The sequence below is a fragment of the Cyprinus carpio genome, chromosome B3 (genome assembly GCF_018340385.1).
Source record: "Cyprinus carpio isolate SPL01 chromosome B3, ASM1834038v1, whole genome shotgun sequence".
NCBI lineage: Eukaryota > Metazoa > Chordata > Actinopteri > Cypriniformes > Cyprinidae > Cyprinus > Cyprinus carpio.
This window is the reverse complement of record NC_056599.1, coordinates 23,978,132-24,004,937: the sequence shown is the minus strand read 5'-3', so window position 1 is coordinate 24,004,937 and position 26,806 is coordinate 23,978,132. Positions and strand designations below refer to the sequence as shown.

At 37.5% G+C, this 26,806-nt stretch overlaps 3 protein-coding genes across 6 annotated transcripts; all 3 read right to left on the bottom strand.

Moving 5' to 3' along the window:
- Window positions 1-349: 349 nt before the first annotated feature.
- Window positions 350-11,799, bottom strand: slc25a39 (solute carrier family 25 member 39). Of its 4 annotated transcripts, none has more exons than XM_042720345.1 (12): window positions 11,644-11,799; window positions 9,449-9,558; window positions 7,969-8,028; window positions 6,848-6,898; window positions 5,450-5,559; window positions 5,304-5,371; window positions 4,624-4,748; window positions 3,930-4,103; window positions 3,731-3,840; window positions 2,699-2,780; window positions 2,420-2,503; window positions 350-1,762 (listed from the first exon to the last, which is right to left on the bottom strand). In XM_042720345.1, exons 2-12 carry the CDS (start codon window positions 9,543-9,545, stop codon window positions 1,644-1,646), a joined length of 1,080 nt encoding a protein of 359 aa, XP_042576279.1. In that variant the 5' UTR covers window positions 9,546-9,558; window positions 11,644-11,799; the 3' UTR covers window positions 350-1,643. The 4 variants fall into 4 exon arrangements, with proteins under 4 accessions (XP_042576279.1, XP_042576280.1, XP_042576281.1 ...); XM_042720346.1 differs by having other exon boundaries at window positions 2,420-2,500; XM_042720347.1 differs by lacking the exon at window positions 6,848-6,898.
- A 1,085-nt stretch (window positions 11,800-12,884) lies between these two features.
- rpl27 (ribosomal protein L27) lies at window positions 12,885-18,286 on the bottom strand. The gene is made up of 5 exons (XM_019070497.2): window positions 18,244-18,286; window positions 17,694-17,776; window positions 17,445-17,614; window positions 15,545-15,655; window positions 12,885-13,409 (listed from the first exon to the last, which is right to left on the bottom strand). The coding sequence occupies exons 2-5, from the start codon at window positions 17,772-17,774 to the stop codon at window positions 13,361-13,363; spliced, it is 411 nt and encodes a 136-aa protein (XP_018926042.1). The 5' UTR covers window positions 17,775-17,776; window positions 18,244-18,286; the 3' UTR covers window positions 12,885-13,360.
- Window positions 18,287-19,064: 778 nt separating this feature from the next.
- Window positions 19,065-25,690, bottom strand: LOC109052820 (RUN domain-containing protein 1-like). Its single transcript, XM_042721390.1, has 6 exons — window positions 25,005-25,690; window positions 23,827-23,835; window positions 23,251-23,409; window positions 22,854-23,125; window positions 21,949-21,998; window positions 19,065-21,540 (listed from the first exon to the last, which is right to left on the bottom strand). Exons 1-6 carry the CDS (start codon window positions 25,383-25,385, stop codon window positions 20,666-20,668), a joined length of 1,746 nt encoding a protein of 581 aa, XP_042577324.1. The 5' UTR covers window positions 25,386-25,690; the 3' UTR covers window positions 19,065-20,665.
- Window positions 25,691-26,806: the final 1,116 nt, after the last annotated feature.

Below are 26,806 nucleotides of genomic sequence, written 5' to 3'. Positions count from 1 at the left end.
TTTGAAGCTGGGATGCTGGTCCTTTGCTGGTTTATGCTGGTCCTAAACTGGTCTGAGCAGCTTAAGACCAGCACATGATCAGCTAAGGACCATTATAAACCAGCAAAGGACCATCATAAACCAGCAAAGGACCATCATAAACCAGCAAAGGACCAGCTTAAAGCAGTATCCCAGCTTCAAAACATACCGAACCAGCATTTGCTGTTTTTTTCAACAGGGCCTCCTCTTTCTGTCTAGTTGGTTAGTCATGTCTCTCTTTTCTGATGCCTGTAGCTCAATCAGATAAAGTTAGGAGTCATGTGTTCATTGTAATTGGTTGATCAGGGACCAATCAGTGACCAGGCATTGCTCATATTATAAAAACATAACATTTTATTGGTTTGAACAAAAAAAAAAATCAAGTGATGTCTATTTCAATGGATGCAGGGTCTGAAGGGGTTAATGGTTCATTTCTTTGCACAATTTTTCCATGTTGTTATTATACTTGGTAATAAATGACATGGTTGAACACATACTAAATAATATGCAAGTTTACATACATCATAAAATGTACACCACCAAACCAAGAATAAGAAATATGCATGTTTATAAAATATTTTCTAACTTTCAAGTACGCTATAAAATATCTATAAACAAATTAATCATCACACAAATGTAATCATATAAAAAACAAGCAAAAATTATTTAATTAATTTTAATTTGATCATTTAAGTCACCCTCATGTCTGTCATGAAGAACAGACAACACACAACCTTCTCTCACATTCACTCAGAAATGCAATCTATGACTAATTTTTGTAGTATGCTTCATGTATAGCGCAGTAATACACATTACGTTTCTTAAAGGTCTTTTATTAAATAAAATCTGAGAACTGTAATCATTTCAAGTCAGCAGTAAGTTTTACAGCAGTTCATATCTGAACTAAATGCAGTGAACAGGTGTAGCAAACAGGACGAGACCAGAGACCCATCCACTACACACTAGAACAATTCTTGCCTTACAAAAAAAAAAAAGGTGCATTATATTCTCAATGCATGAAGCAAAACTTTAAAAATGTTCTTGTGGCTATTCCCGAGTCCAGTGCCCATACAAAAGACAAGTCTTTTACTTCAGGAGAGTTAAATATTTGCAAAAAAAAGGAGAAAACAATTAAATAAAATAAATCATTTTTGATTTTTTTTCTTGCTGAAAATAAGACACCGTAAAACTCATTTTTGAGAAGTTTATCCATTCAGTCCATTTATCTACTGAGGTTTCTTCAACATGAACAGCAGAGGGAAGCACTGTGTCTTTAATAAAAGGGACTAAAGTCATGCATTGCAGATACAACAACCTGGATGTCACCTTCAACCGGCAGCCATTTCAATAAGTAGGGCATTATGGGGAGGTAGTGCTTCTGCCAGCATGCTTTGGTACTGTTACTTAAGGCATCACAGGGTTTGTGGGGAAATTGTGCATTTATTGATGCATCATAAGTAACACAAGTCTATCATCTCAGATGCAAAGAAGTGGTTTAAGTCTCACAGCTTTTATTCCTTGTGCCAGTCAGTAAGCACATCACCCAAAAATTAGAGTTTTTTCAGAGAACTAACTCAGCGCTTGCAGTAGTTAGTGAGGAGGAGTCTCTGGTCCTCTCGCTCATCTCAAAGTCCACATCTCGCCTGATTCAGATTACGCTCCTGAAAGAAAGTTTTCCCAAACTCATAAGTGCTGATCATGACTGCACAGGCGGGAGCAACTTTGATCACTCTTGGAAGGAAACCTGAGAAAAAAAAAAAAAAAATCATTTCAGATCCAGTGTGGTCCAACCCAAAACAACACAGTTCTATGCATAAAGTATATTATACATCCAAACAAAAAGCTATAAACTATAGTATTATATTACTACTGAATTATTAATTCTGACTAGGGCTGCATGATATTAGAAAAAACTGACATTGTGATATTTTGATTTTCTGTGTTTATTGCGATATGAATTTTCACCAGATGACTTGAGAAGCTTTATTTAGAAAGAATACATAATTCAAGAATGAGTAGGGTGACTATGTGGGGAGTGCATCTGCATAAAACATACAACTGTACTTTACAATTACAATTTTAATAGTTACATCTTAATTTCTTCGTTTTCAAATGGTAAACCATCAAGCTTTTATTTTGACAGGGCAATCAATAATATGCGCTGCTGAACATCAGCTACAATGTGTGTAAACGCTGCACTTCACTCCGAAACCGGTTGCGAATATGTTTACAGAAATAGCAGCCTGCGTGATTTGACAATGATGATTTTATTTTAATATATCGTGCGGCCCTAATCCTGACTTGCACAGACAGGCCTCTTTTAACTGATGCTAATCTCTAGTTTGGTTAGTAAAGTTATATAACTACTCTGACGTCAGTATCACTAGATCTTAGAGCTTACCTGCAAACAAACCCCTGTATCCCATGTCAATCCAGATATTCCTCATCATGTTCCATGTGGAGGACGGTTTCTTCACAGAGACTGCTGTGAAAGGTCAAAATGTCAAGAAATCTGATGCCTGATAAATGTAATTAAATCTAGCTTAAGTAACCAGCTCCGAATTGTTTTTAAAAGTGAGCCGTCACCTAATGACATCATGTGCCACTCAGCATGCAGGTTGCATTACTCAATCCACTCTTTCTAATGTGTTAACAGGAGAAACTACAGAAGCTGCTATACCTCCGAGTGCCTCCATTTCTCCTAACTGGATTTGCCTGCGTGTTTTCACCACGTCAAATGGCAGGGTCAGAATTGCAGCGATCTGTGTTGAAAAAATAAAATGAAATAAATTATATTCTGATAAGCCAGGAGGGTATGAGAGACATTAATTTTTCTATTAATACTTTAATTCAGCCAGGTTTAAAACCAGATTTAAAATGGCATGCATAATGTTACATAAAAACATAAAAAAATTATGTATTTAAAAAAAATCTGTTCTTTTAAACTTTATATTTTATACACAGTTTCCACAAAAACATTAACAAATATTAATTTCAACATTGATAATAATAATAATAATAATAATAATAAGAGATGTTTCTTGATTTCTGACAGATCATGTGACACTGAAGACTGGAGAAATGATGCTGAAAATTCAGCTTTGCATCACAGGAAAAAATTACATCGTACAGTATATTCGAATAGAAAATATTTAATTTAGATTGTAATAATATTTCACAATATTACTATTTTTTATATATTTTTTATTTTTATTTTGGTCAAATGGTAAACAGAAGACTTATTTGGGAGAAAAACATACAAAACAGAAAAATTTAAATCTTAATCTTAAACTTTCTATATATTATTAATTTCATACCCAATGATTAATATGATTTTCATTGCAAAAACAAAACATTTCAATAATGTTTTTTTTTTTTTTTTAATGTAGTAACATTAAGTACATAGTACGAATATACAAAATGTAACTTGGCCATTAGTTAGATTTCAATTCAAAAGTCCAGTTTCACTCATGTCCTATATTCATCTGGGACACAAGTTGCCCCAGCATTTATTCTCACGCAAAATGCCCTTGTTGTTAATCAGTCAGGCCAGATAAGGTTATCAGACTCTGCTCACACTGTTTTATCTTTCTCACCGCAGCTTTATGTAATCATTCATAAACTCCTCTATATTAATTTATAGCCATCGGATTTCTTATTTTAAAGTGTCAACAAGTCAACAATCATATCTGGCTTTTGAGAGTATACTCACGGCTCCTGAGACGGCCCCCGCTGTAAAACTGATGGTGAATGAGGTCTGTGGATCCCTGTATCGCTCACACAGCTGTGCCTTCACTAGCTCATAGTTAAACCAGTACAGGGCTGAGGGAAAAACACAAAAACAGTCAAACACTGCATCTGGGGAACATCAGTTCACCATCAGGCTGTCAGAGAGTGTACAGGTCACTGACCGGAAAAGGGCACGTCCCGTAGGACAGTGGGTCCCCAGCCTCTCCAGAGAGATAAGCAGCCGTCCTGAGCCACAGCCGAGCGGATACACACCATCAGCTCGCTGTACGGTAGCTTGCGGGACTGCATCTTAGTCCGAACTAACTCCAGAGGACTGATCACAGACACCGCTCCCACTGAGCAGCACAGAGAGAGACATCAATAACTCACAGCACAGCAATAACCAAAAACAAAACTAGGGATGCACTGATACTAACATTATGCTTTCTTTTTTTTTTGGCCTAAATACATTTAAATCAATCATTATAAATTCTAGAATTGCGACATTATACTGTACAGTATAAAAATATGTACAGTATAAAAATATCTTACTTTGCAAAAGATTTCAATTACCAATAATAAATCTTATTAGAATCTGACGCCAAACATTTCAACGAAAGATAGCATATATATTTGTTATAATACATTACTATTAGTAATACATACTAACAATATTAATATACAGATTATTTTAAAATGTTAGATGGCATCAAATCTAAACAGGAAAAATGAGAAATAACAATTAAATATCCAATGCTGCCAATAACCAATATTGCACACACACACACACACACACACAACACACACTTATATCATTTTAAGATGCTCATAATACACAGCACTTGTACGAGACAACAAGGCCAAGTAAATACTCACATCTTGCTAAGCCTCCTGCTATGAGAGGGATATGGTCCCCGTGATAGCCCATGCTGTAGCGCAGGAAGTCTCGCAGCTGGTCGTAACAGGTGAAATAGATGACTGTGGCAGGAACCGCCATCACCTTCAAACACAAACACACTCACTGAAAACAACTTGTGCACTAATTACAAATGTGTGCCATTCCCAAGATTGATGTTTGTTCCTATTTGCTGGTTTGTAAAACCGACCCCAAAAAAGGTTAATTACAGTGAACTTGGTACAGACGTTCAATCATTAACACGTTATTTATACATTTACAAAGTCAAAAGGTTGTTTGCTTGCACAGCGTCTCCTGCACCACTATTCGGTAAACAGCATGTCATTTTATTTTCAAATAATGACCCTTGTGAGGAGGTTCTGTTAATGGATCCCTTCAATACACTTGAGACATCTGTCTGAAGCAGTCTACAGAATCCTTCACTCAGTGATCTTTGTATCCGTCAAAGCATTTACATCAATTAAAATCTGACTTATTTAATAAACTGCACTTGTTAATAACACTGCACTTGTTTGATTAGAATCAAAGTCTTTAGACTGAGCTGGAGTTGCAGCACACAATTTATAAACGGACACACAAAAAACAGGTGTTATGATAGTCTCTGCTTTTATGTAGCTGTACATATGATGCATGCACTTACAGTGTGGGAGGAAGTCCGCTCCACAAAGACCTCAGCCCCTCGTTACGAGTGATCTTTACAAATGCATCCTGACACACAAAAAAGATGGTTAATCAAGAGTGTGTGTGGTCACAGTTTGGAAAGATGTGATGTGAATGAATTCTCACCACGGTCCCGCTGAAGTGGGTAGGGGTTTTGTACCAGCTGGAGCAACTGGACATATTCTGACACACATAGACGTGGTCCATCAACCCATTACAATAGAGGAAGCATTTCCCTAAAAAGACAGCAGCATGAATCTAATCTGCAATAATTTTGCAAATATATTACCAATGGCCAAGTACCCAAATTACTTAGAACTGACTGCAGTGATTAATAATGAAGGAAAAAAAAAAAAGATTAAAATTATTTGTGAACTTTTCAATTTCAAAACACTTGATTTTTAATCTTGCAATTGGTTATGGTAGAATCGTAAACAGAAACTTTGTGCACTATACATATTGTATGGGTTAAAGTCAGCATGAAATGACAAATTCATTTATTTTCTAAATGTATGTTATTGATCTAATTTGATGTTGATCTGTGCACAATTCATAACATGCATATTATGTGCATTTTTAAAAACAAATTAGCATAACTCAATCTTCCAGTGAAACAACAGACTTCTATTTGGTGACATATGCTGGACTTCTCCAATCATTTAGTCCATTTAAACCCTGTTCCTTTCTTACAATTGACAGCAAGCTTGCATTCAGATCTGCCTCCATCCAATCAACAACCACTGAACAGGCAATGAAGTCACCGCCATGTTCTTACTCAAATATATGTCACAATATAGAAAAAAAAGAAGATCTGTTGCTACTTCTGTTATCTTGCAACAATGCCTCAATATAGTTAAAAAAAAAAAAAAAAAAGGAAAAGAAACAAACTGCCTATGCGGTGTACAACCTCAATACTCTTGGACTGTTGTACAGACCTACAGTAAAGTAAGCAAACATATGATGCTTTGACATGTGGGTTTCCAAGAAAGAGTCTTTTCCAATAATTTAAACCGATTTGGCAATTAGGACTGAGGTCTTAGATAAGAGGTTCTTTAAATATTAGAGACCATGGCATTGACTGTGCATGCTGCAAAAGTCGAACCAAATCCAACCTTGGCACAAACAAGCAGTCTTCTCACTATTTCTAGACATTACACAAGACAACTTCAAGGTAGGTCTAGCTGGCATGGATCTTATTTTGTCCTAATGATTTCTGTTAATGGTCCACTGCTATAAACATGCTGAATAAACATTTACATACAGCAGAGCAGACCTCGGAAATATTTTCTGAATGCATTTTTTCCATCTTGTTGAGGTATTTACATATGGGCACATTTGTCATGTCTGTTTGCAATGTGACCTTGGGTTTAGCCCTTCAGAGATGTGGTATATAAGCCAAAATGTTGTCCACACTATGTGATTTAGTAGTTTTGCAGAGTGCGCTGGGAATTCTTTGAGTGCTGGTTAGTGAAGCGAGCTTCTGGGCTTTGGGAGGGGACCATGCAGTTCACATACAGTACTCACATTTTGAAGGGCGGATGACCCTAGCCCAGGGCCTTGACTCTGATGCTACGGCTAAGAGAGAGAGAGAGAGAGAAAGACATCTCATAGGCCTCATGCTGCTTTGCATTTGCTAGATGCACTGTGTTATCAAAAGCTTACAGCAGGTTTTTAGACTACCATTCAAATGTTTGGGGTCAGTAGACTTTATATAAGAATAAATGAGAAAAGAAACTTGTTATCCAGCAAGGATGCATTACATTGATCAAAATTGACAGTAAAAACATTTATAATGTTCCAAAAGATGTTTATTTGAAATGCTGTTCCCACCAAAGAATATTCATCAAAGAATTCTAAAAAATATTAAGCAGCATGACTGTTTTCGACATTTATAATATGATAACTGATAATAAATGTTTTTTCAGCACTAAATCAGCATATTAGAATGATTTCTGAAGGATTATGTGACTCTGAAGACTGAAAAATTAAGCTTTGCCATCACAGGAGGAATGCATTACTTGTGAAAATATATTAAAATACAAAAAATAGATACTTTAAACTGGAAAAGTATTTTATAGTATTATTGTTTTGTTCAATTTTTGATCAAATAAATGCAGACTTCTTTCAAACACATTAAAAATCTTAAGAATCTGAATGAGTGTAGCTTCATTTTTGCTGGTATTAAAGCTGAAATGGGTCTAATTCTTCTTCTAGCCCAGCTTAATATGCATTGATAACTATATGTAAGCCATTTGTACATCAGTGTCCCCAAAACATTTGAACACTGTAGTGCTATCAAAACTTTGCTTTGTTTGGTTTATGCCTAACACAACATAGCAAGGCTGGTACAACCAGTGGTGTAAGTTTGGGGCAGGACTGAGTTCAGCAAGCACTGGCAGGAAAAGGTGTTTTTAAGAAACCTATTTTTGCTATTCTGATTGGTATTTGCTGGTTAGTAGCACAGAAATTATTCACTTCAGCTTTAAGACACACATTTCAGCAAAAAACGTGAGCGGAGCAGGAAAAAAAAAAACATTGATGTTAAACTGGTGTGACTTGTATCATGTCTAGAGTAAATGCGTGAAGTTCACCGTTCAATCATCTGTCATTCTTTCTGTGAAAACTTAAGAGTTTAATATCTGTACCTTGATAGAGGGGAGTTTGCTGGGCTTGAAGTCTGATCTTCACTACATCCAATGGTGTGACTGCAGGGAGAGAGAGGAAGAAAGAAAGAGAAAAAGTATAATTTTGTCTTAATTTAAAAAAAAAAGTTAGCTTTTTGATTCCATCTATAAAGTATAAGGCTCACACAAACACAACGCTTCCAATGTCAAATTAAACTATAAAACTGTCAACCCAGTTAGGCTACTTTATGAACAATTCGATTCCCTACATTCACTATCACTCCAAAGTTTGGGGTCAGTACGTTTTTTTTTATGTTTTTGAAAGAAGTTTTTTAAGCTCACCAAAGTGACATTTATTTGATCAAAAATACAATAAACAATTAAATATTATTACAATTTAAAATAACTCAAAAAAACATTTCTTATTATTATCATTTCTGGTCACTTTTGATCAATTTAATCCTTGATGGCTAAAAGTATAAAAGAAAGAAAAATTTGACCCCATACTTGAAGGGTAGTGCATGTACAAAAAGAATCATGCACATTATTTTTGGGATTTCTGCAAACACACACGCACGCACACAAACATTATGCTAAAAGCAGACAAATGCAGAAAGTGATATCACAAACATGTTCAGAATTTCTACTGAATAGAGATGAGAGGGCCTGAATTTCGGGGGGGGGGGGGGGATTAATTGGGGGGGGGGTAATTTGAGATGGGCTTTTTAAGGCAGATACTTAAAAAAAAAACTTTCACATTCTGAATTGAATTTATTTTAACTAAAAAAGACAAGTAAACCGTCAGTAATAAAATAAGAATAGATTATTGACAAGCAATGGCACAAATGGATACAATAACAAGATACAACTAAAATTAACAATGCTTGAAGTTTTTCAGGTAGGTTTAACAGTGACATTCAGGTACAGAAATACCACAGAAACAGAATAATCTATTTAACTTTCAAATAACACTGGTTAGTCTTTGATGTATAAATAAACATTAATGACAGACAGCAGCAGGCTTATTTGGGTTGCCGTCTCTTTAAGACCTCATGCATGGATCAAACTGTTACGAATAAGTTTTGTTTCTCAACTGTTTACATTAACTTAATAGCCTGTATACCGACAATGTTTAGTATAAATCGACTGTTTAAATGAATACTCGTCAAGACGGGCACTTTGACATTTTTGTATGTATTTGGCCGTTTACGTGCAAAGGCGCGCGCTCTCAGATGCGTCTCTATGTGCGCGCGCTTTGGGTGTGAGAGGCGGCTCACAGAAAGGGTCTCACAGTCACAGGGCGCGCAAGTACTGTATTGAGCACTTGAATGTTTAAAATTGTACAACTAAAAAGCATGTGCAAATTATACATTCCGTTGTCTGTCGCGAGCGTCTTTCGTGTTTAAATATTTGCAGGAATTTCCAGCTTTACAAGCGCTGAAACTGAGGGAATCAGTAGAATTTAAGCCCTGGATATGATTGTGCTGATTCTTCTTCTCACCAAAAAGAGATGTTAGTACAGCCCCAGTGCCAGACGCCAGCATCTGCTGCATGGGTGTGATAGCAGCCGAGGGCCTGACCGCAGGCCCTTCCCCCATCCTGCCGGCCCACCTGAGAAACACAACAGACAGAGCGCTCATGTTATACACACGTGTTAAGCTTACATTTATTTTCATGGTCCTGTTTGACCTGCTGATCTACTCAGTCCTCTGAATAACAATGTAATGTCACCTGCTACATTCATGCAAAAATGTATTCAGATATTAAGAGAAAGCAACCGCTAGAGGCGGTGATGATCATAATGGCTAAGCAATAGTGTACTGCTATCTTATCTACTGAGCACAGAGCCGTGGGTGGGTCACCCTCCCCTTAACCCCAGTAAACTACCTTATAAGAAACAATTTAGCATGAGACTTTGACCGACACCAAGAGTGCAGCCCAGATGCATGCACCACGCAGTGTGTTCAGTGTGAAGATTTGGGTAGACTTGCAGGGATAGTTCATTCAAAAATGTCAATTCTGTCATCATTTGCTGTTTCAAGCCTGTATGACGATTGTCCACTGAGCATAAAAGAAGATATTTTGAAAAACCTTGGTGACAAACAGTTTCAGTTCGCATTGGCTTTTATTGTATGGGGGAAAAAATTTATCAAAACTGTTTGCTCGTCAACATACTTGAAAATCTCTTCTTTTATGTAACAGAGACTCATACACAAGACATAAGGAAATAGCAGCATACTAGTAGAGGGAAAAAAACAACAACACTTGCGGACTGGAAAGTTTTAATCATCAGTCCTCCTACAATACTGATAAAAATGCAAAAGCTAGAGCAAATAGTACAGCTTTAGGCTACTGACACAGAAAGGAAAATCCATATGCAACGAACTAAAAGATGAACAGAGCAGAGGTTATTCATCAGTGAGCACAGTGATGCATTTATGAAATACATGGGGCTGCTGCTAATACGCAGTCATATATTTCTGCTGCAATGCTGTAACTCTGATCAGTGCAAACACCTCAATCTATCTAACAGTTGAAGTGCAGTCCATCATCTCTAGAGCTGCAAAACAAACCCCAAACAGCTCTTATCTCACTCCTTCACATCCCTTCATCGAAAACATCAAACACAACAACTCACAGATGATGCAATACAAATACTAATTCAGACAATGCCTTGCCAAATAAATGCAGTAAAAGTCCCTTAATGTCTAATCATAATTTTTAATCTTAATTTTTCTGTATTTTCTAATCTACAACAGAATATTTTACTAAACATTTAAGGCACGTTTAAGCATCAGAGTCATAAGACCCTGGAGCACAAAACCAGTCTTAAGTCGCTGGGGTATATTTGTAGCAGTAGCCAAAAATACATTGTATGGGTCAAAATTATAGATTTTTATTTTATACCAAAAATCATTAGGATATTAAGCAAAGATCATGTTCCATGAAGATGTTCTGTAAATTTCATATCGTGAATATATCAAAACCTAATTTTTGAGTAGTAATATGCATTGCTAAGAATTCATTTGTTCAACTTTAAAGGCGATTTTCTCAATATTTAGAGCTTTTTTGCACCCTCCGATTCCAGATTTTCAAATAGCTGTATCTCGGCTAAATATTGTCCTATAATAACAAACCATACATCAATGTAAGGCTTATTTCTTTTGCGTCCAGACAATGCATAAATCTCAATTCCAAAAAATGACCCTTATGACTGGATCTGTGGCCCATGTGGTCACAGATTACATTAAAAGTAATAGGCCTGAAAATGTTATGACTGCTAACGTTATATCTTCGAGCCAAGAAAAACAGATGAGATTCAAAAACAAAGAACAAAACGTGCTGTTTAACGTTACTCAAAAGAAGTCGAGGAAGTTGACCAAATCATGGGCAGCTACAATGTTGCCTGTCCAGAAAAACAGACTATAACTGGTCTGGTTACGGTACTTGTTACAAATAAAATGAAAGGACTGTAGAAGGTCATGATGATTAGATGACCCTCGATTATCTGTGCGGTAACGACTGTCCTCCATCAGCCCAGTTTCATTAGCTGTGCGCTGATCGCATTAAGCGCAATGGCGCAGGAGGGCACATTGTATACAGCGCAGTGATAGCAACCGGGCGCGTTTGAAGCTAATGGAGCAGAAAGCGTAGTGCAATCAAGGAGTAAGCGGGCTGCTCGTGCAGATAACTCACCTTTTGTCTAAACCGGAGGGTTTCCGCGCATCGGTTCGGTTCGTGTCATTCTGAAGCGAGACTGAGAGGCTCCTCCGCCGCGCACTCGGAGCGTCTCAATGCGCACAGCGGCGCGGCGCAGCGGGTGTGAAGTGAAGCACACCGCGCCCCCTGGCGGCCGCTCTGCTGCCAAATACACTAGCGGCTGAGGGTTGTTTTTGTCATGAAAAGCGAGAAAAAAAGGGGGCTAAGTCGTGTCACGTTTTACTCAAGTTGTCCTCCAGGCAGTGAGAACTGTAGAAGCAAGTAGGAGCAAATTTAACGCACCTATTTATATTTCTAGATGTCTGCTATCAACTGAAATTATAAGACAGCGTACAATAGAGTCATGATGAATTTGACTGAGTTACATAAGAAGTTACATAATAGTTTCTTGATAAAGCTATTCATATGTTATATCCTATAATGGACTGCAGAAACAAAGGCATTGTTATACATTTCAATGATTAAGGTTGCAAGGGAAAATATACTCAAGTTCCTCCTTCCAGTATCCACAAACATGAGGGAATTTATTAAACTGAGAAATTGATTGCTTCTTTAATACACTATTTTGTTGGAAAAATCGTTGTTTTCTTTTAATGTTTTTTTGCCTTTCCGTATCTCCCTTAAATTCTTCTGAAATTTTTCAAGGAGACCAATGCCATCCAAGACCAAGGTCCTTGACCAAGGTCATCTAAAATAGGGTTAGGTATAAATTACATATACACTTTTCCAAACTGGCAATTTAGAATAAGTTTAAAATATATTTTTGGACCTGGATAACTTGCTTTGACAAAACAAATTTTTACTTTTCGTAGAAAATTGTCAAAGAACAAAGAGCATTAAAACTGTTTGGTTCAAAATATCTTTTGTGTTTACCAGATTAAAGAAACGTATACAGGCTTGGGTGGAAATATCCCTTTAACATGATAATTTGGCTCTCATAAGGTTTTAGCTCTCTGTAAGTTTTGTGTACAGAAATACAGCTTTCCCATTATCAGTCACGACTATAACCAAATTCACTTTGACAGTACTCAGTTACAGCCTATCACAATATACAGAACAGAAACACAGGCTTGTTTTCCGCCTCACAACCTCAAGAGGTTTAAAATGTTTCCCTCTGAAGTCCTGAGAGATCACTTCCCTCACGCTAGCATGCAGTGAACTAGCACTATAAGCTCGTCTTGTTTCTTTTCTCATGCACAGACAAATCACAATCAGGGTTACAGCAAAAGGTTTATTTTGAGCTTCTGCAGTTCATTGTCAAACACAAAATGGATGACCTAACCTGTTGATTCTGAGCAAGCATAGGGTGGTGCCTTGGCTTTTATATCCCTCCAATATTCAAGAGTGTAAAAACGGTTGTGGAAACTAAACTATGTGGGTCTGCATTACCACTCGGCTATTTGTTATGCAGCGTGTTATTACAGTTGTTAACACGGTGCACAAATATTTTACGTGATGCAACACTCTGAATGATGACTTCAAACAAGACAGAAGACCCTAAACACCCTTCAGAATATTGTTTTGATGACAATAATGAGGAATTATAAACACATCAAGCAATATATGCAATCAATTCAAAAACTAATATCATGACTCAAGTAACAGAAGATAAGAATGCAAAACCAACAGAAATAAGGCAAGGACCACTTTGGGAGATTTTTTTAACAGATTTATTTGCAAAACCAATGAAAACTTAGAATCGGAGCTTCTGGAAGAACCATTTGTTCTTGCCTGTCTTGTATCTGTAAAAGAAAACATTCACTATTATCAGTGTATCTCCACATGCAGGACAATGCATGCTTATTACTGAGAGTATCAAAGCAAATAGAATGTCCAGAGCCCTACAAGATCAAACCGTTCCTACAGTCATCTCTCTGAACAGAAGCTAAAGTCAGCAAGCTCTGGATTTTGTGAGTTTCAACTAGGGGTGCAACGGATCGCAGATGATCCGTGATCCATACACAGGGTAGGTCTGTGGGGGCCGGGGGCTCCTGGGCTTGAGGTTTTGTTTGGGCCCTACACACTACAAATGCCCTCAACTAGAACATTAGAGTACTATTAACATGCAACATGTCTAGCCTAAAGTCAAAGTTCAGATGTAGAATTAAATAGTCAATATATATATATATATATATAAGCAAGATTATATATATGAGTACTATTAACATGCAACATGTCTAGCCTAAAGTCAAAGTTCAGATGTAGAATTAAATAGTCATTATAATACAATAAGCAAGATGTGTTCTCTAAGTTGAAAGATCAAAACCCTGAAATAACATTGACACAAAAAAAGCCAGAAAGGAATTAGTATTAAAAATAAAAACATTATATCTGCGTTCTCTTTTGTCAGGTTCTTTTTTTAATCAATAAGTTCAATCCGAATAAAAAGACATGTTGGCTATTAACAATCACATGAAATTACTACCAACAAATTATAAATGCATAAATTATGAAAAGTATAAATAACATTTAAATGTAGAAATAGTAAATGACTGCAAAAATAAGCTACTTTACGAAGAAAAAAAAAAAAAAAACGCCAATAAGACTGTATTAATGAGTGAGTTGAATCAATGGATTCGTTTAAAATGCTGATTCATTTAACTTTGCAACAACTGTACTTATAGCCTGATGGAATCATTTATGGTCCGTGTAATGCTGAGGAACAAAACACTATGTTGCTCAGAGATGCAAAGGTTCTGCTGTTTGTTCTGTTTTCTTTCTGATAGGAGCAAAATGCAATTTAGAGTCTGAAAGTTCAGTAAGCTGTAGTTTATTGTACATTTGTGATGGTGCCGATATTTGAGAAAAAACAGGACTCTTGTTTGTGTGATAGGATAAGTCCTATCATAGACATGTATTATGAAAACAAACTCATTAAATGGCTGCTTTTATTTTTTAAAAATCATTTTGATGACATTTCTGCCACATGTGTGATGGCAGTGAGACAGGAGAGAGCGCTCAAAACTCTTCAGATCACATAATTTAGTGGAATATTAATATAATATAGAAACATCATCTGTAATGAAATGAGATGTGAACATTACACAAAATGTATTATCTTTCTATATGTGTGCTCTTTTAGGCTAAAGGCTTAATGGAGTTGTTCAAAGTGAGCAATGTGATAAACTAATCTGCGTAGACGCGATCAATACACGTGTTCTTCTATGTGAAATAATCATAAATATCAGTTTATGCTGTTTGATTATGGCCTCGAAGGTCGTAGTTGAAAGCTGTTAGCCCCAGCTGGCTCGTTTAGCCCTTGCGTGCGCAGTGGTAATGCGGCTAATAATTTCTGACTGGCATTTAACTGAACAAATCAAACAGACGTAAACAGGCAGAGGCAGGGCCCCCTACAAGGCCAATGGTAAGTCCGGCCATGTACGTACGGTTCAGCACGCATATGATTCACGCATTAACTGTTAAATTTAACCATCATAGAGTTAAAGTTTATCATTTGCATGTGTTTTGTCTTGCCAATTTACCCATTCAAACAATTTTAAACCATTCAAGCAAAAGAGAAAACTCTCTGTGGTGTGCTGTGGTATAGAAGCACTTAAAGTAAGCTTTCAGTAATACATGAAAAGCAAACTTTTTTTTTTTTTGCTGATCTGAAAATTATCTGATCCAAGACTCAAAATCCGTAATATGGTCCGAACCGTGAGTTTTGTGATCTGTTGCACCACTAGTTTCAACCCACAAGAACTTGACAACACTTTTTCTGCATCAAACTTAGGAGGCAAATAATATGATGCCTACACACTACACTACAATCAGAAGTTTTAATCTAGCCCTTAACGTAACATGTAAGCATTAACAAACAAAAGCGTTCAATTCAACTGTAAAATTGAGTAGTCGAGATCTGGTGACAAACACGTACCTCTCCTCAAACTTAACCTTGGCCTCTCTCCTGGCTTTGCGCTTCAGGGCAGGGTCCCTGAAAACATCCTTGTTGACAACAGTTTTGTCCAGAGGAATGTCAACAGAGTATCTGGGGAAAGATGATACATTAATTAGACAAATATATAAAATTAAATCAGAAGACTTTGACAACTCAGCTTCTGCAATTAGTTAAATTACTGAGTTATTTATATTCTAACAAATAAAGGTAATCACTTCAGATAAACAAATAAAAACATCATTCACAAAAAAATTAAAAAAACAAGAACATTCCAAACACAAGAGTACCAAACTGCAGAGCTCATGCAAACATCCACATTGCTGTAATCAGATGCATATTTTTTAGCTTCATCTCCTTTTGTAAGTCATGTGGATAAGAAACCAAAATAAAAGGTAAGTGATAAAATGTTTTATTGTTGGACAATTTAATTCACAACAGTCTCCCTTAAAAATACCTTATAGGGTTATGATAATTAAAAACACTCCTGAGCTAGATCAAGCTTTCATCTCTGCAAACCAAACGATCACTTTAATGATTTTTTTTTTTCCCACTAATAAAAAGATTTTTATCATTAACTAGCTCCACACTGGAGAGCTGATTTAAAACAGAAAATCAAGTTGTAATTCTACCTGAAAGTGACACTGACTCTCCACATGATTGTGCCAAACAGAGTACCAAACTGCAGAGCTCATGCAAACATCCACATTGCTGTAATCAGATGCATATTTTTTAGCTTCAACTGCAGAGCTCATGCAAACATCCACATTGCTGTAATCAGATGCATATTTTTTAGCTTCACAAAATAGCTTGTTTTGCTGCTTGATATTGTAAATTGGTGCGTCTTAATTTTGAAGTGTTATCTTAATTATGAACACACTGGTTTGTAGTGCAAACAGTTTTAGCATTTACTGCACTTTGTAATTCTTCTCGTTATTTCCCTAGAGCAGCTTATCAACCGGAAAAGTCTTGCCCATAGGCTTACTTCTGCGTTGAAGAAAAAGGTGGATAGGTACAACCAATAAGCATCTATTAGAGGTATTTGCAATGGCTTAAGATGCATCATGAAAGCACCACATCAACAAAACTACGTGACTGTGGGTAAGGTGTGCTGGAATCATTAATAGTTCACCAACTAGACAAGTATAACAAAAACCATAACTCAACCCGAATCAGTCATCAAACGTTGCGTCTCTATACACTTCTGTTCTAAAGTTCAGGAGCAGCAGGCCTTTCTTTGTCGAAAAAAGAATTCCAATATATCAACAATCACAATGAAGACATTTATAATACAAAATATTTCAGCTTCAAATAAATGCAGTTCACTTTTTTTTCGCTGAAAGAATTCCGAGACAAAATGTCAGCACAACTATTTCCAAAACTGACAATAAGACATAATTCTTGAGCAGCAAATGATCATGTGACACCGAAGACTGGAGGAAATGATGCTGAAAATTATAATTTAACATCTTAGTAATAAACTACATTTTAAAACTTATTACAATAGGAAACAATTCTTTAAAATTTTTGCGCTATTTCACAATATTGCCATTTTTACTGTGCTTTTGATCAAATAAATGTAGCCTTGGTGATCCTAAGAGGACTTGCGTCATTAGAAAGCAAGTGTTGATACACGAGCAACTTTTTTTGAGCAATGTTGCTTGGGCACCTTCCCACTGTGAATGGGTAATAAATTTCTATCTGGATACTTTAGATCGGTCGTGGGCCCTGTGTCTCACCTGGTCACCCGATGCCGGCAACATTGCTCAAAAAGTAGTCCCGTGTATCATCAGTCTTACTCTGAAAACATCTGTCAATTCTAACACAGAAGCTGAATGAAGGTGTGCACAGACGTCCCTCTGACGGTTCGGGGTCTGCATACCTGGTTGGCATCAGGTGGTTGTAGTTGAACACCTTCACGAAGGCCTTGATCTTGGACCGCTTGGCAATCTTCTTCTTGCCCATGGTTGTGGTGACTTTACGAGGATACCGGTCAATACCGGCGACCAGAGCATGGCTGTAAGGACGGTCCGAGGTGCCGTCATCAATGTTCTGAACGGAGAAAGAGAACACAAACACTCAGCACGCTTCAGCTACACAACCTTCAAATAGCGTGAAATCTTGACAATACCTTGACAATCACAGCCTTGCGTCCGGCATAACGTCCAGCCAGGACCATCACCACCTTACCAGGTTTCATAAACTTGCCCATGTCTGAAAAATATGATTTAGTATATGTTATGTAGATTGCACATCTCCAAAAGCACAGACATATGAATGTAAGCTGTATCTTGTGGGCAGCACGTTTATTAAACCAGCTCGATCTTTACTAGCATTGTGCTAGCTGCGGATTATACGGCTGGACGCTCATTTAGTCATTGACTTATTCATTTAACACAGGAGCTTTATCGATCTTGTTCACAGATTAACGTGTTTCTTGCACAGGTGAGGTAATAATAACCGTGCGCTATCGTGGACGCACAGGAACGCGATCATGTCTGAAGAAGAGAGACGCGGTGAACTCTAAACCTGTGATCTTCTGATGCAAACGTGATATTCAGACAATAAACACTTTCAGTGGTCGACGGGGATATTCGCTCTATACGCAGCATGAAAGGAAGCCCGCGGGGTTTATTTCTTTATCGATGTTTGTGGATTGTTTTCTCGTGTATGGAACTTACTGATGGTGCTCTATGGCCGACGAGCTCGGAAAGGAAGTCGAACTTCCAAAGCAAGTGTTTAATATCTATAAAAAGAACACGTGTAAGTAAGTGTAAGGTTCACTTATTCCGAACACTCAGATTTAAAAAAAAATAAAAAGAAAAATAACATGAAAAAATTCAGGTTTGGGCAAAAATATACGGAATGCCTTCCTTTCAGTTTGTGCGAAGATTTGGATTTAAAATGACAGGAAAAGACATTTAGAGTGATTTAGTTTCAATTTGGACAACTTCAAAAAATACGCAACAAAGCGTTTTAATGCACAACAATATGCCCATCGTATTATTTTCAGGAAACATTAATTATTGTATGAATGTAATTGTATTTCTGTAATTGTTTGATTCTGGAAAAAAAAACCTCATGTTTATGATAATGTGTATTGGCTATTTATAATAAAAAATTAAACGCTTAGTGTACTTTTATGAACTTCTTGTCATTTTATTCTATTTTAATTATATATTTCTTTAATTTTATTTTTTAAATTCAGTGTTCTGCATCTTACTACCTCAATTCAAATTCAGAAATTTAATTAGAATTTCTTGTAATTATAATTCTCAATCCTTAATTTTACATTAAATTCACAGTTCTAGTTTTCAGAAATTCAAAAACTTAAATAAATTCTCAGTTAAATTCTGACTAACATGAAATTACATAAAAACTTACTACAACTATAACCATAATTACAACTATTAATATAAATATATGAATTTAATTACATTGTCTAAAAAAGAGAGCTGATGAGAAGTGAGAAAATGACTGGACGAAATGTGACTACATCAGATTCATAGAGCATTCAGAACATTTAATCCATGAAATCAACGAAAAGAGACCATCACTACATCCAAAAATGATGGCACAAATTTTAGAAAAGGGAATGTAATTGACACTGATTTGAAATCACTATTGAAATAATTGATAGTCTATTTCTTTCTAAGAAGAGGTACAAAGACAATAATAATTTCTTAAATAGATTTGACAGGACAAAACAAACATGGACATCAAAATAGGCCAAGCATGAATTCAGGCTGATATATTACTATAAAAAAGAAGTAAAGCAGGGTGTGAGTGAGACTAACTGAGCAGCCCTCATAAATGCATCACAACCATTCCTCCATATTCTAATGGTGCAGAGAAATACACTGAATACAGGATCAATTTCCATGACGTGGGGTAACAAACAGCCCCTTCTTACTTGATGAAGGTTTCAGTAAATCAGTATTCAGAGTGGTTTAAGGAATCTGGAATCAGATCGGGTACAGTAGCAGGATACAATTCCAAGGATTGTACATTCAATAATTCAGAGCAGTAAACAAGGATTGACCAAACACAGACACAGCAGGTATTCAAGCAGAGCCTCTGAACGCTGGCATCACAAAACAGCCCATACATAATTCAGTCAGTTCCAATGCACAGCATATCAGACTCATATTCAGCAAATGACCTCATTTCATTCAGTTCACTTGCTGTGCATCTCCTCCGGTAGCACCACCACAAGATGCAGTTTTCTACAATCATTTTTAAAGGTGTCACCTGGCCGGAAGGGCCAGGCTGTGGAAAGGAGTTATTTGATTTACAAACACCACTGAACATCTCGTTGTTTGTTCAGAATGACCTGAGAGTGTTGCTTGACCTAAGAGAGGTCTCACCAGCATGCATGGTCTCCTCAGAAAGCGATACGAACACAGAGTAGCACTAGCAATAAACCAATGATATGCGCTATGCCGCTGTTTGAAATGCAATGACCCTTAATAATCCAAATGGTATCCAATCTTTAATTAAAACATCTTATGATTATGATTTAGAACAAAAAAGTAATTAAACCATTAAGTCACTAGTCACTATTTTGTAACTGTCTGTGTGTGTGTGTGTGTGTGTGTGTGTGTGTATAGAATATGTTATATAGATACTGTAGTGCATCTCAAACATTTGCAATGGCCCTGGAAAAGATTTCAAGTAATAACTAATTTTTTTACATAGTGGTTGATTTTGGTAAAAGCTTAACATAACAAATCCTCTCAAAGGTTATGTAGAGGCAGTTACATGCTCAGGGTCACTAAACTGAGCACATTTCCTTTGTGTTGTGACCAGTGCAGCATATTAAAACCTGCCTTCATCATAATCCTCTTCAGTTTAGAGACAAGAGCAACAGACCCAACAGAGTCTCAAGAAAGTGCATGAGTTGCTTCATTTCCAATTTTTAATTCCAGTGTACTTGTTGCTCTGGGAGCATCTTTTAAATTGATTGAAATTCATGTTATATATAATGTTGTTAGTGTTATTTATATTAGTGTAAATAGTGTGATTTGTTAATAATTTCTAAGATTATAAGGGTTGGGTCCCCTTTTTCCTCCACCCATCAAAATTCCCATTTATTTCTTTTGCTTAGAAAGCATCTTTGATATTTTTAAGCTGCCTGACAGCCAAATCTACAGGAAGGCTGAACTTGAGATGGCTGAGGCGGCCCAAGATACGCAGGGCACCTTCGAAGGCCGTCTGGGCCATGTAGCTCCAGGGCTGGTAGTGTGAGTGGATGAGCGTCCCAGACTTACACAGAAGGTTGAGCCAAGACACAAGCCTCTGCTCATTGAGCGCCATGCACACCAAGGCCTTAAACTCAGAGTCTGCGCTGCGCTTGAATCGCCCATGCTCTTTAAGAACCGTATGGATGGCCCATAACAGAGACTGCTTGGGCGTGACCGTCACAGGACCGCCCCCTACAGGCAAACTGAAGGACTGAGAGAGCTGGCGGGCGGGCGATTCCACAAACGCCTGGCCGTTTTTGGAATGATAGTACTTGATGAAAAGTTCCCAGGGATGCAGGGTTTGGGGAGAAGAGCTGAAGGGCAGCAGGCAGGAAATGGGGGCGAGGACCAGGCTCATGCCTTGAGAAGGAGCGTACAGTCCGTGGGCCAGCAGGTCCCGCAGCGCCAAGGCCAGTTCTTTACGCACAGAAGCGGTGAGTTGGTCCCGAGGTCCTCCAGGCGTCAGGCAGGCAGAGTAGCTGACCACGTGTTCGTCTTGAGAGCTGGGCTGCTGGCGGGAGGCTTGCAGACGTACATGCTCCACGGCTCCTTCGAGTTTCTGCAGCAGGGGGCCATAATCTTGAGCCTCGCCACACTGAGACCACACGCTCTGGGGCACGTGACCCGCAGCGCATCCAAACTGACTCAGAGCAAAGATCTGCAGCACCGCTAAGGCTCTCTGGATCAGCTGAAGCCCGGTTTCTCGCATCCTCTGGGCCTGTTCGGGATCCACCACTTGAAGTATAATTACCTCGCTTCATCAAACCAAAAAAAAAAATATAAAGAAGTGAAGTATAATTACCTCGCTTCATCCGGGCAGAGATATATCTAACGATATGATCATGCGGCATCTATCAGTAAAGCCGGTTCCCTGATTACCGCTAAATCGCCCATCACCTGCTTTCAAATGGAGAAAATGTTGTTCACTGGCATTTAGAGCCGTGACAGGTACGTAATAATTATCCCAGATGAATCGCCTTTGATAATCGCGATATTGCATACCTTGTCAGTGAACTACGGCTCTGTCTAGTAAATGGCCGCTCCATTTGTTTGGTCGATTTTAGCGCTAATCAGGGAACCGGCTTTACTGGATGCCTGATCATATCGCTCTTATCTCCCAGCCCTAGTGAAGTATAATTACACGCTTCATCCCTCCAGTGGCTCCAGTGTTAACAGAGGGCCTGTTGGCTCTTCTATGCAAAAAATAACAACATCGGAGCAAGATCAGGATGGTAATCTAATTGTATTTATGCTCCAAATAGCCACATCAAACTTAAAGCACAGGAAACCAGTACAGTGGGCTCTGCAGATAGTGGCATGAAGCTTAATGATATTCACTACTGTTCAAAAGTTTGGGGTTAGTAAGATAAGTTTTTTTTTCCTTTTTTTATTGATATATGATACTTTAATTTAGGAAAGATGCATTAAATTGAGCAAAAAACTCACTATTTAATAAAGAATCCTGAAAAAATTCATCTGTTTTCACAAAAAATATAAAGCCGACACAACATTAAATGATAATAAAAATTATCTTCAAGTAAAATCTTCCTAAAGCACCAAATCAGCATTTAGGAATGTTTTCTGAAGGACCATAAGAATTAATATTCAGAAAATATTACTGAACACAAACTTGAACTGAACTGGTTCAACAATTGAGTCGTTTCATAATTGATGAACTTTGCAACACTGACTCTGTTATTAAACTGAATTGATTCAATTGAACTGAAGCTGAATTAAGTAGGATCATGACATTATTGTCTGCAGGAGAACTACTTTATAGCTGAAACTTAATCTGTTATATAATCGATGAACATTAACAGTTATTTTTCTGTTTATTGCTTTGATGCTGCTTCAAAACATTCTGTATTATAAGACTTGCCTAGAGTAATGCTGCAATTCAGCTTTGACATTACAGGAATAAATTACATTAAAAAATAATATTAAAACAACAGTAATTGTTAAATTGTAATAACATAAAATTTACTGTATTTGATCAAATAAATGCAGCCTTGGTGAGAATAATATATTTTTTTTTCCTAAAACATCAAAAAACTCTATGTATATGACTAAATATGACAAAACTGAGCATCACAGCATTGACCCATAAGCAGACCTCCTCACCCTGTATGAAGTTAATGAACATCTCCAGGTCTCTGATTTGGGTCTTGAGCTGCTCAACCAGCTGCTCTTTGACTCGAGCCGGATTGACTATCTGAGCTATAGCGGCGTCCACTCTCTGTCGCAGCTCCTCTGGAGTGAGGTTCCCAATGTCTTCATTCAGATTCACATCCAGCTTCTTAATCAGCTCATCAATGATCACCTACAGTATTGAGGTGGACAGACACTAAATCAAATACCCCAAAAATGGTAATTACTTAGACCAATACATCTTCAAGTGACTTTCAGAATGATGTCAACAGCATGAGAGTGTATCATCAGATGTACCCTCTGTCTCTCCATGACCACAGACTGAGGCAGTGAGTCATAGCTGCCCTCCTGGTAGGCGAAGCGTTCCAGGTCATCAAGTTGAGTCTTCAGCTGGAAAATCAGCTCCTTCTGCTTGTTTCTCTGAGCCTCCAAGCGTTCCCTCTTCTCTCTTTCACTCTGCATATCACAAAAACCCAAACACAGAGTCAAAGAAACTTTAAATACCTAAAGCCAAACTTAAAATATCCACAGTGTTTACGTTGTAGCTAGCTGAACATTTTTGCATATGCTCTGGTAAAGGATAATGAGCTGTTAATTAGTTTGCTTCATTTGGATTAGCTTTGCTTGTCCAGAAATGCAAAGCCATTCAGAATTGCTATACACACACAACACAGTTATAGTTTAACTACTAGTCCTGTTAAGCTTGTACGTTTGAGCCTCTGGGGAACAAAAATGTAACTGATTAATATAAAAAAAGAAAAAGAGACCGAACAAAAGCAAACCAAGTATGAACTCTTATCATATCAGGAATACTTAAAGTAAACACTGAAGTTTAAAGAAAGACTGCACAAGGGTCATGTTCATAGTACTCACCAATTCATCCTGCAAGCAAAGAGTGCAGAGGAGGAAATAAGAAGAAAGGAATGCATTTTAATGGCAGTAACAAGATGCTCCAGCAGTAAGAAATACGGGGGAAAAGTGACTTCCTTTTATATTGTTTTCAGTGATTTTTATGTAAATACTAGGTTGATTATTTTTTAAGAGGCTGTTGATAAGTTGCTTGAATGGCACAGAGCCTTTAAACAAAAGAGATGCAGACTAATAGAATGCTGATTCCTGAGGGCATCACAGGGATACTGTATAGGCTGATCATGTGTGAATGAAAGGGGTTTGTGTAATTATGGGTGGGTGCATCACGGGAGCATATTGTTACAGTAACTATTGAAGAATTCAAGGCTTACTGAAAACAAAACAACACTGATGACACTGTAGATCAGAGGTTTTCAAATTGGGGTCCAGTGAAAAGTTTAAGAAGACAGTGTTAAAATGTAAAAAAAAAAAAGAAAAAAAAAAGTGTGTATATATATATATATATATATGATAAAAATTATTATAAGTAAAATTTTAATTAAATAGAATAAAAAAATTGACCAAAATAAGCAAATAAATAATATATCTAATGGTACAGTGCTATAATAATTAGAAAAAAGTAATAATGCAACTCAACAGAGAGTAAATATTTTCCAAATAATAATTTGTCCACAGTGAAAATTGGGTATTTATTAAAAAAAAAAAAAAAAAAAAAAATTAAAAATGTAATGTCTTCTAAATTATAGGATGGGGTCCCTCACATGAAGATGATCATATCTGGGGCCTGTGGTGTGTAAAATATTGAAAAGCCCTTATGTAGATCACATGTATTTGAGACTGTTTCATGCCATTCTCATACAAAACACTTGTTTTGAGTCATATTTGAGATTTGGTGAATAAATTGCATCACTTCAGGTGTCACCATCTCTGCTGGGGGAAAAAAACCTAAGCCTGTTTGCTGGTCTAAGCTAACTTGAACTGGTCTGTCTGGACCCCCGGCCTGGCCAAGCTGGCATTTATCTGGATTGCCAGCTGGTTTCACAGCGCCCAACCCCCTTCAGACTAGTCTGACTCTGACCAGACTGAGAGGCAGGTCTTGGGTTTTGGTTTACTATGTTTTGTTTGTTTGTTTGTTTTTCTGCAGGGTAGAGATCACTACAACAGAAAACAACGGAACTCACAGCGTTTTCCAGCATCTGAGCGTCCTGTGCCCTGCAGCCTATGACATGAGGGCATCCTTTGAAGGCAAACTCCTCCAGCTCCAGCAGCATCCTCTCTTTCTCGTCGCTCTGCGCGTGCACGATCTGTTTCAGCCGAAACTGCACTTGAGCGAAGTGAGACGTTAACGCGAGGAGCGACGAGTTCAGCTGCTCCTGCTCATCCTCCAGCTTCCTCAGCCTGGATACCAGTTCTGCATCGCTGGACGACACAGAGCCAGCCTGCGTGCCCCGCTTCCACTGCTCATCCTCCGGGTTGGCCACGGCTCCCACGGGCGCCCAGCGCTCCCCGGCTCCCGCGAAGGCAGCCTCGCTGTCGGATGTGGACAGATCCTCCGTCGACATGTGGTTGATAGTTGAGGCAGACAGCCTGGCTGTCCTTTAACCGAAAACAACCTCGACCAACTTAATTGGTGAGCAACTGTTTAACGTGAATTCAGAGTAAACGCAGCTGCTGCTTTAGCAGGTGCAGCGCAGTGTAACGCTTACGTTTTCAGAAAACATTGCAACGTAATCGAAACGACTGAGATCTTGAGATAATATGGAACCAACGCACCAGAGTTCCAACGAACGTGCCGTTCTATCAATATGTTCTATGTATCAACGAATGCGTGGGCAGGATGTTTACGTCAGTGCGTCATGACGTCAGATAGACGCACACTTAAATCGAGGGCTTTACAGTTTGTTGAGCGTTTCATATTTACTCTTCCTTCCATATTCTCTTTGTGTTTGTTTTAATGCAACGCCCTAAGTGTCAGTGGGTCGGACTGCGCGTCAAACACACCTTTGACTGTTCTGACCCAGCAGAGATTTTTATTACTGCCATCACAGTTCTGCTGCCCTCTGCCTGCTATAAGTTAGTTGCTGTCGTGCCAGTTTTTTTTATCTCTCAATTTTCTGTATTTTCCGTGTTCTTTCTTATTACTCTGCAAAAGAATCAACCTAAATTCTGGTGTACTGGTCTTAGCTTGTCTCTAAATTGTGGTTAACTGGTCTTAGCTTGTCTTTCTGTTACGCAGAGAGCTACAGCCTATGCAAGCTGATTTTACAGACAAATTGCATAAAATTATAAAATACAAAATAAATATCTTTTTTTAACTATTGTAATAAATTAATACAAATGGTGACGTGAAACATGAAATAAATTGTGAAAAACTGGTTGATCAGTCACAGCATGTGCAAGTTCTACCTTAATTCTAACCTACAACCTTGAGATAAAAATGGACATGATATTTTTACCTTCATATTTGTAATTATTATATATTTTTTTTATAAAATACAAAATAAATATCTTTTTTTAACTATTGTAATAAATTAATACAAATTTGAAATAAATAGAATATGTTTGAATTTGGATACATTTAGAAGAGAAAAGATGGTGCAATAGACAAAACAATTTCCTTTTATCTCTCTTTTATTTCTCTTTTAGAGCTGACAAGGTTTCAGATTGGCCACATTTTTATTTCAGAAAACTTTTTGTCATCTGTCACAATGCTCAATCAATATAACCAGGATTTAAATCAATAAAAAAAAGACAATTATACAAATCATGGTAAAGATCAAGACCTGCAATAAGGAAGTTACACAGAAAAGGTGATGTTTGCTATCTGAAGAGATTCATTTAATATGTTTCCTTATCCAGGGCAAATCTGTCATAATCACAAGACTGCATGATGTCAAGTCTGAAAAAGCGTAACCTTTGAGGCCTGTGGTTTTTGTACATGCCAGGTTATAATGAATTAAATCCAGCCACTAGAGGTCATCTA

Excerpts from the sequence above, each read along its gene's own strand:
- slc25a39 (XM_042720345.1), bottom strand. The coding sequence starts at position 9,545 with ATGGGGGAAGGGCCTGCGGTCAGGCCCTCGGCTGCTATCACACCCATG. Across the intron at positions 6,899-7,968 it reads GCAAACTCCCCTCTATCAAG|CCGTAGCATCAGAGTCAAGG; the intron begins GTACAGATATTA and ends TCTCTCTCTTAG. Across the intron at positions 1,763-2,419 it reads ATACAGGGGTTTGTTTGCAG|GTTTCCTTCCAAGAGTGATC; the intron begins GTAAGCTCTAAG and ends TTTTTTTCTCAG.
- LOC109052820 (XM_042721390.1), bottom strand. The coding sequence starts at position 25,385 with ATGTCGACGGAGGATCTGTCCACATCCGACAGCGAGGCTGCCTTCGCG. Across the intron at positions 23,126-23,250 it reads TGGTCATGGAGAGACAGAGG|GTGATCATTGATGAGCTGAT; the intron begins GTACATCTGATG and ends TCAATACTGTAG. Across the intron at positions 21,541-21,948 it reads AGCCACTGGAGGGATGAAGC|TGGTGGATCCCGAACAGGCC; the intron begins GTGTAATTATAC and ends TTATACTTCAAG.
- rpl27 (XM_019070497.2), bottom strand. The coding sequence starts at position 17,774 with ATGGGCAAGTTTATGAAACCTGGTAAGGTGGTGATGGTCCTGGCTGGA. Across the intron at positions 15,656-17,444 it reads AACCACCTGATGCCAACCAG|ATACTCTGTTGACATTCCTC; the intron begins GTATGCAGACCC and ends ATCTTTCCCCAG. Across the intron at positions 13,410-15,544 it reads AAGGTTAAGTTTGAGGAGAG|ATACAAGACAGGCAAGAACA; the intron begins GTACGTGTTTGT and ends TTTCTTTTACAG.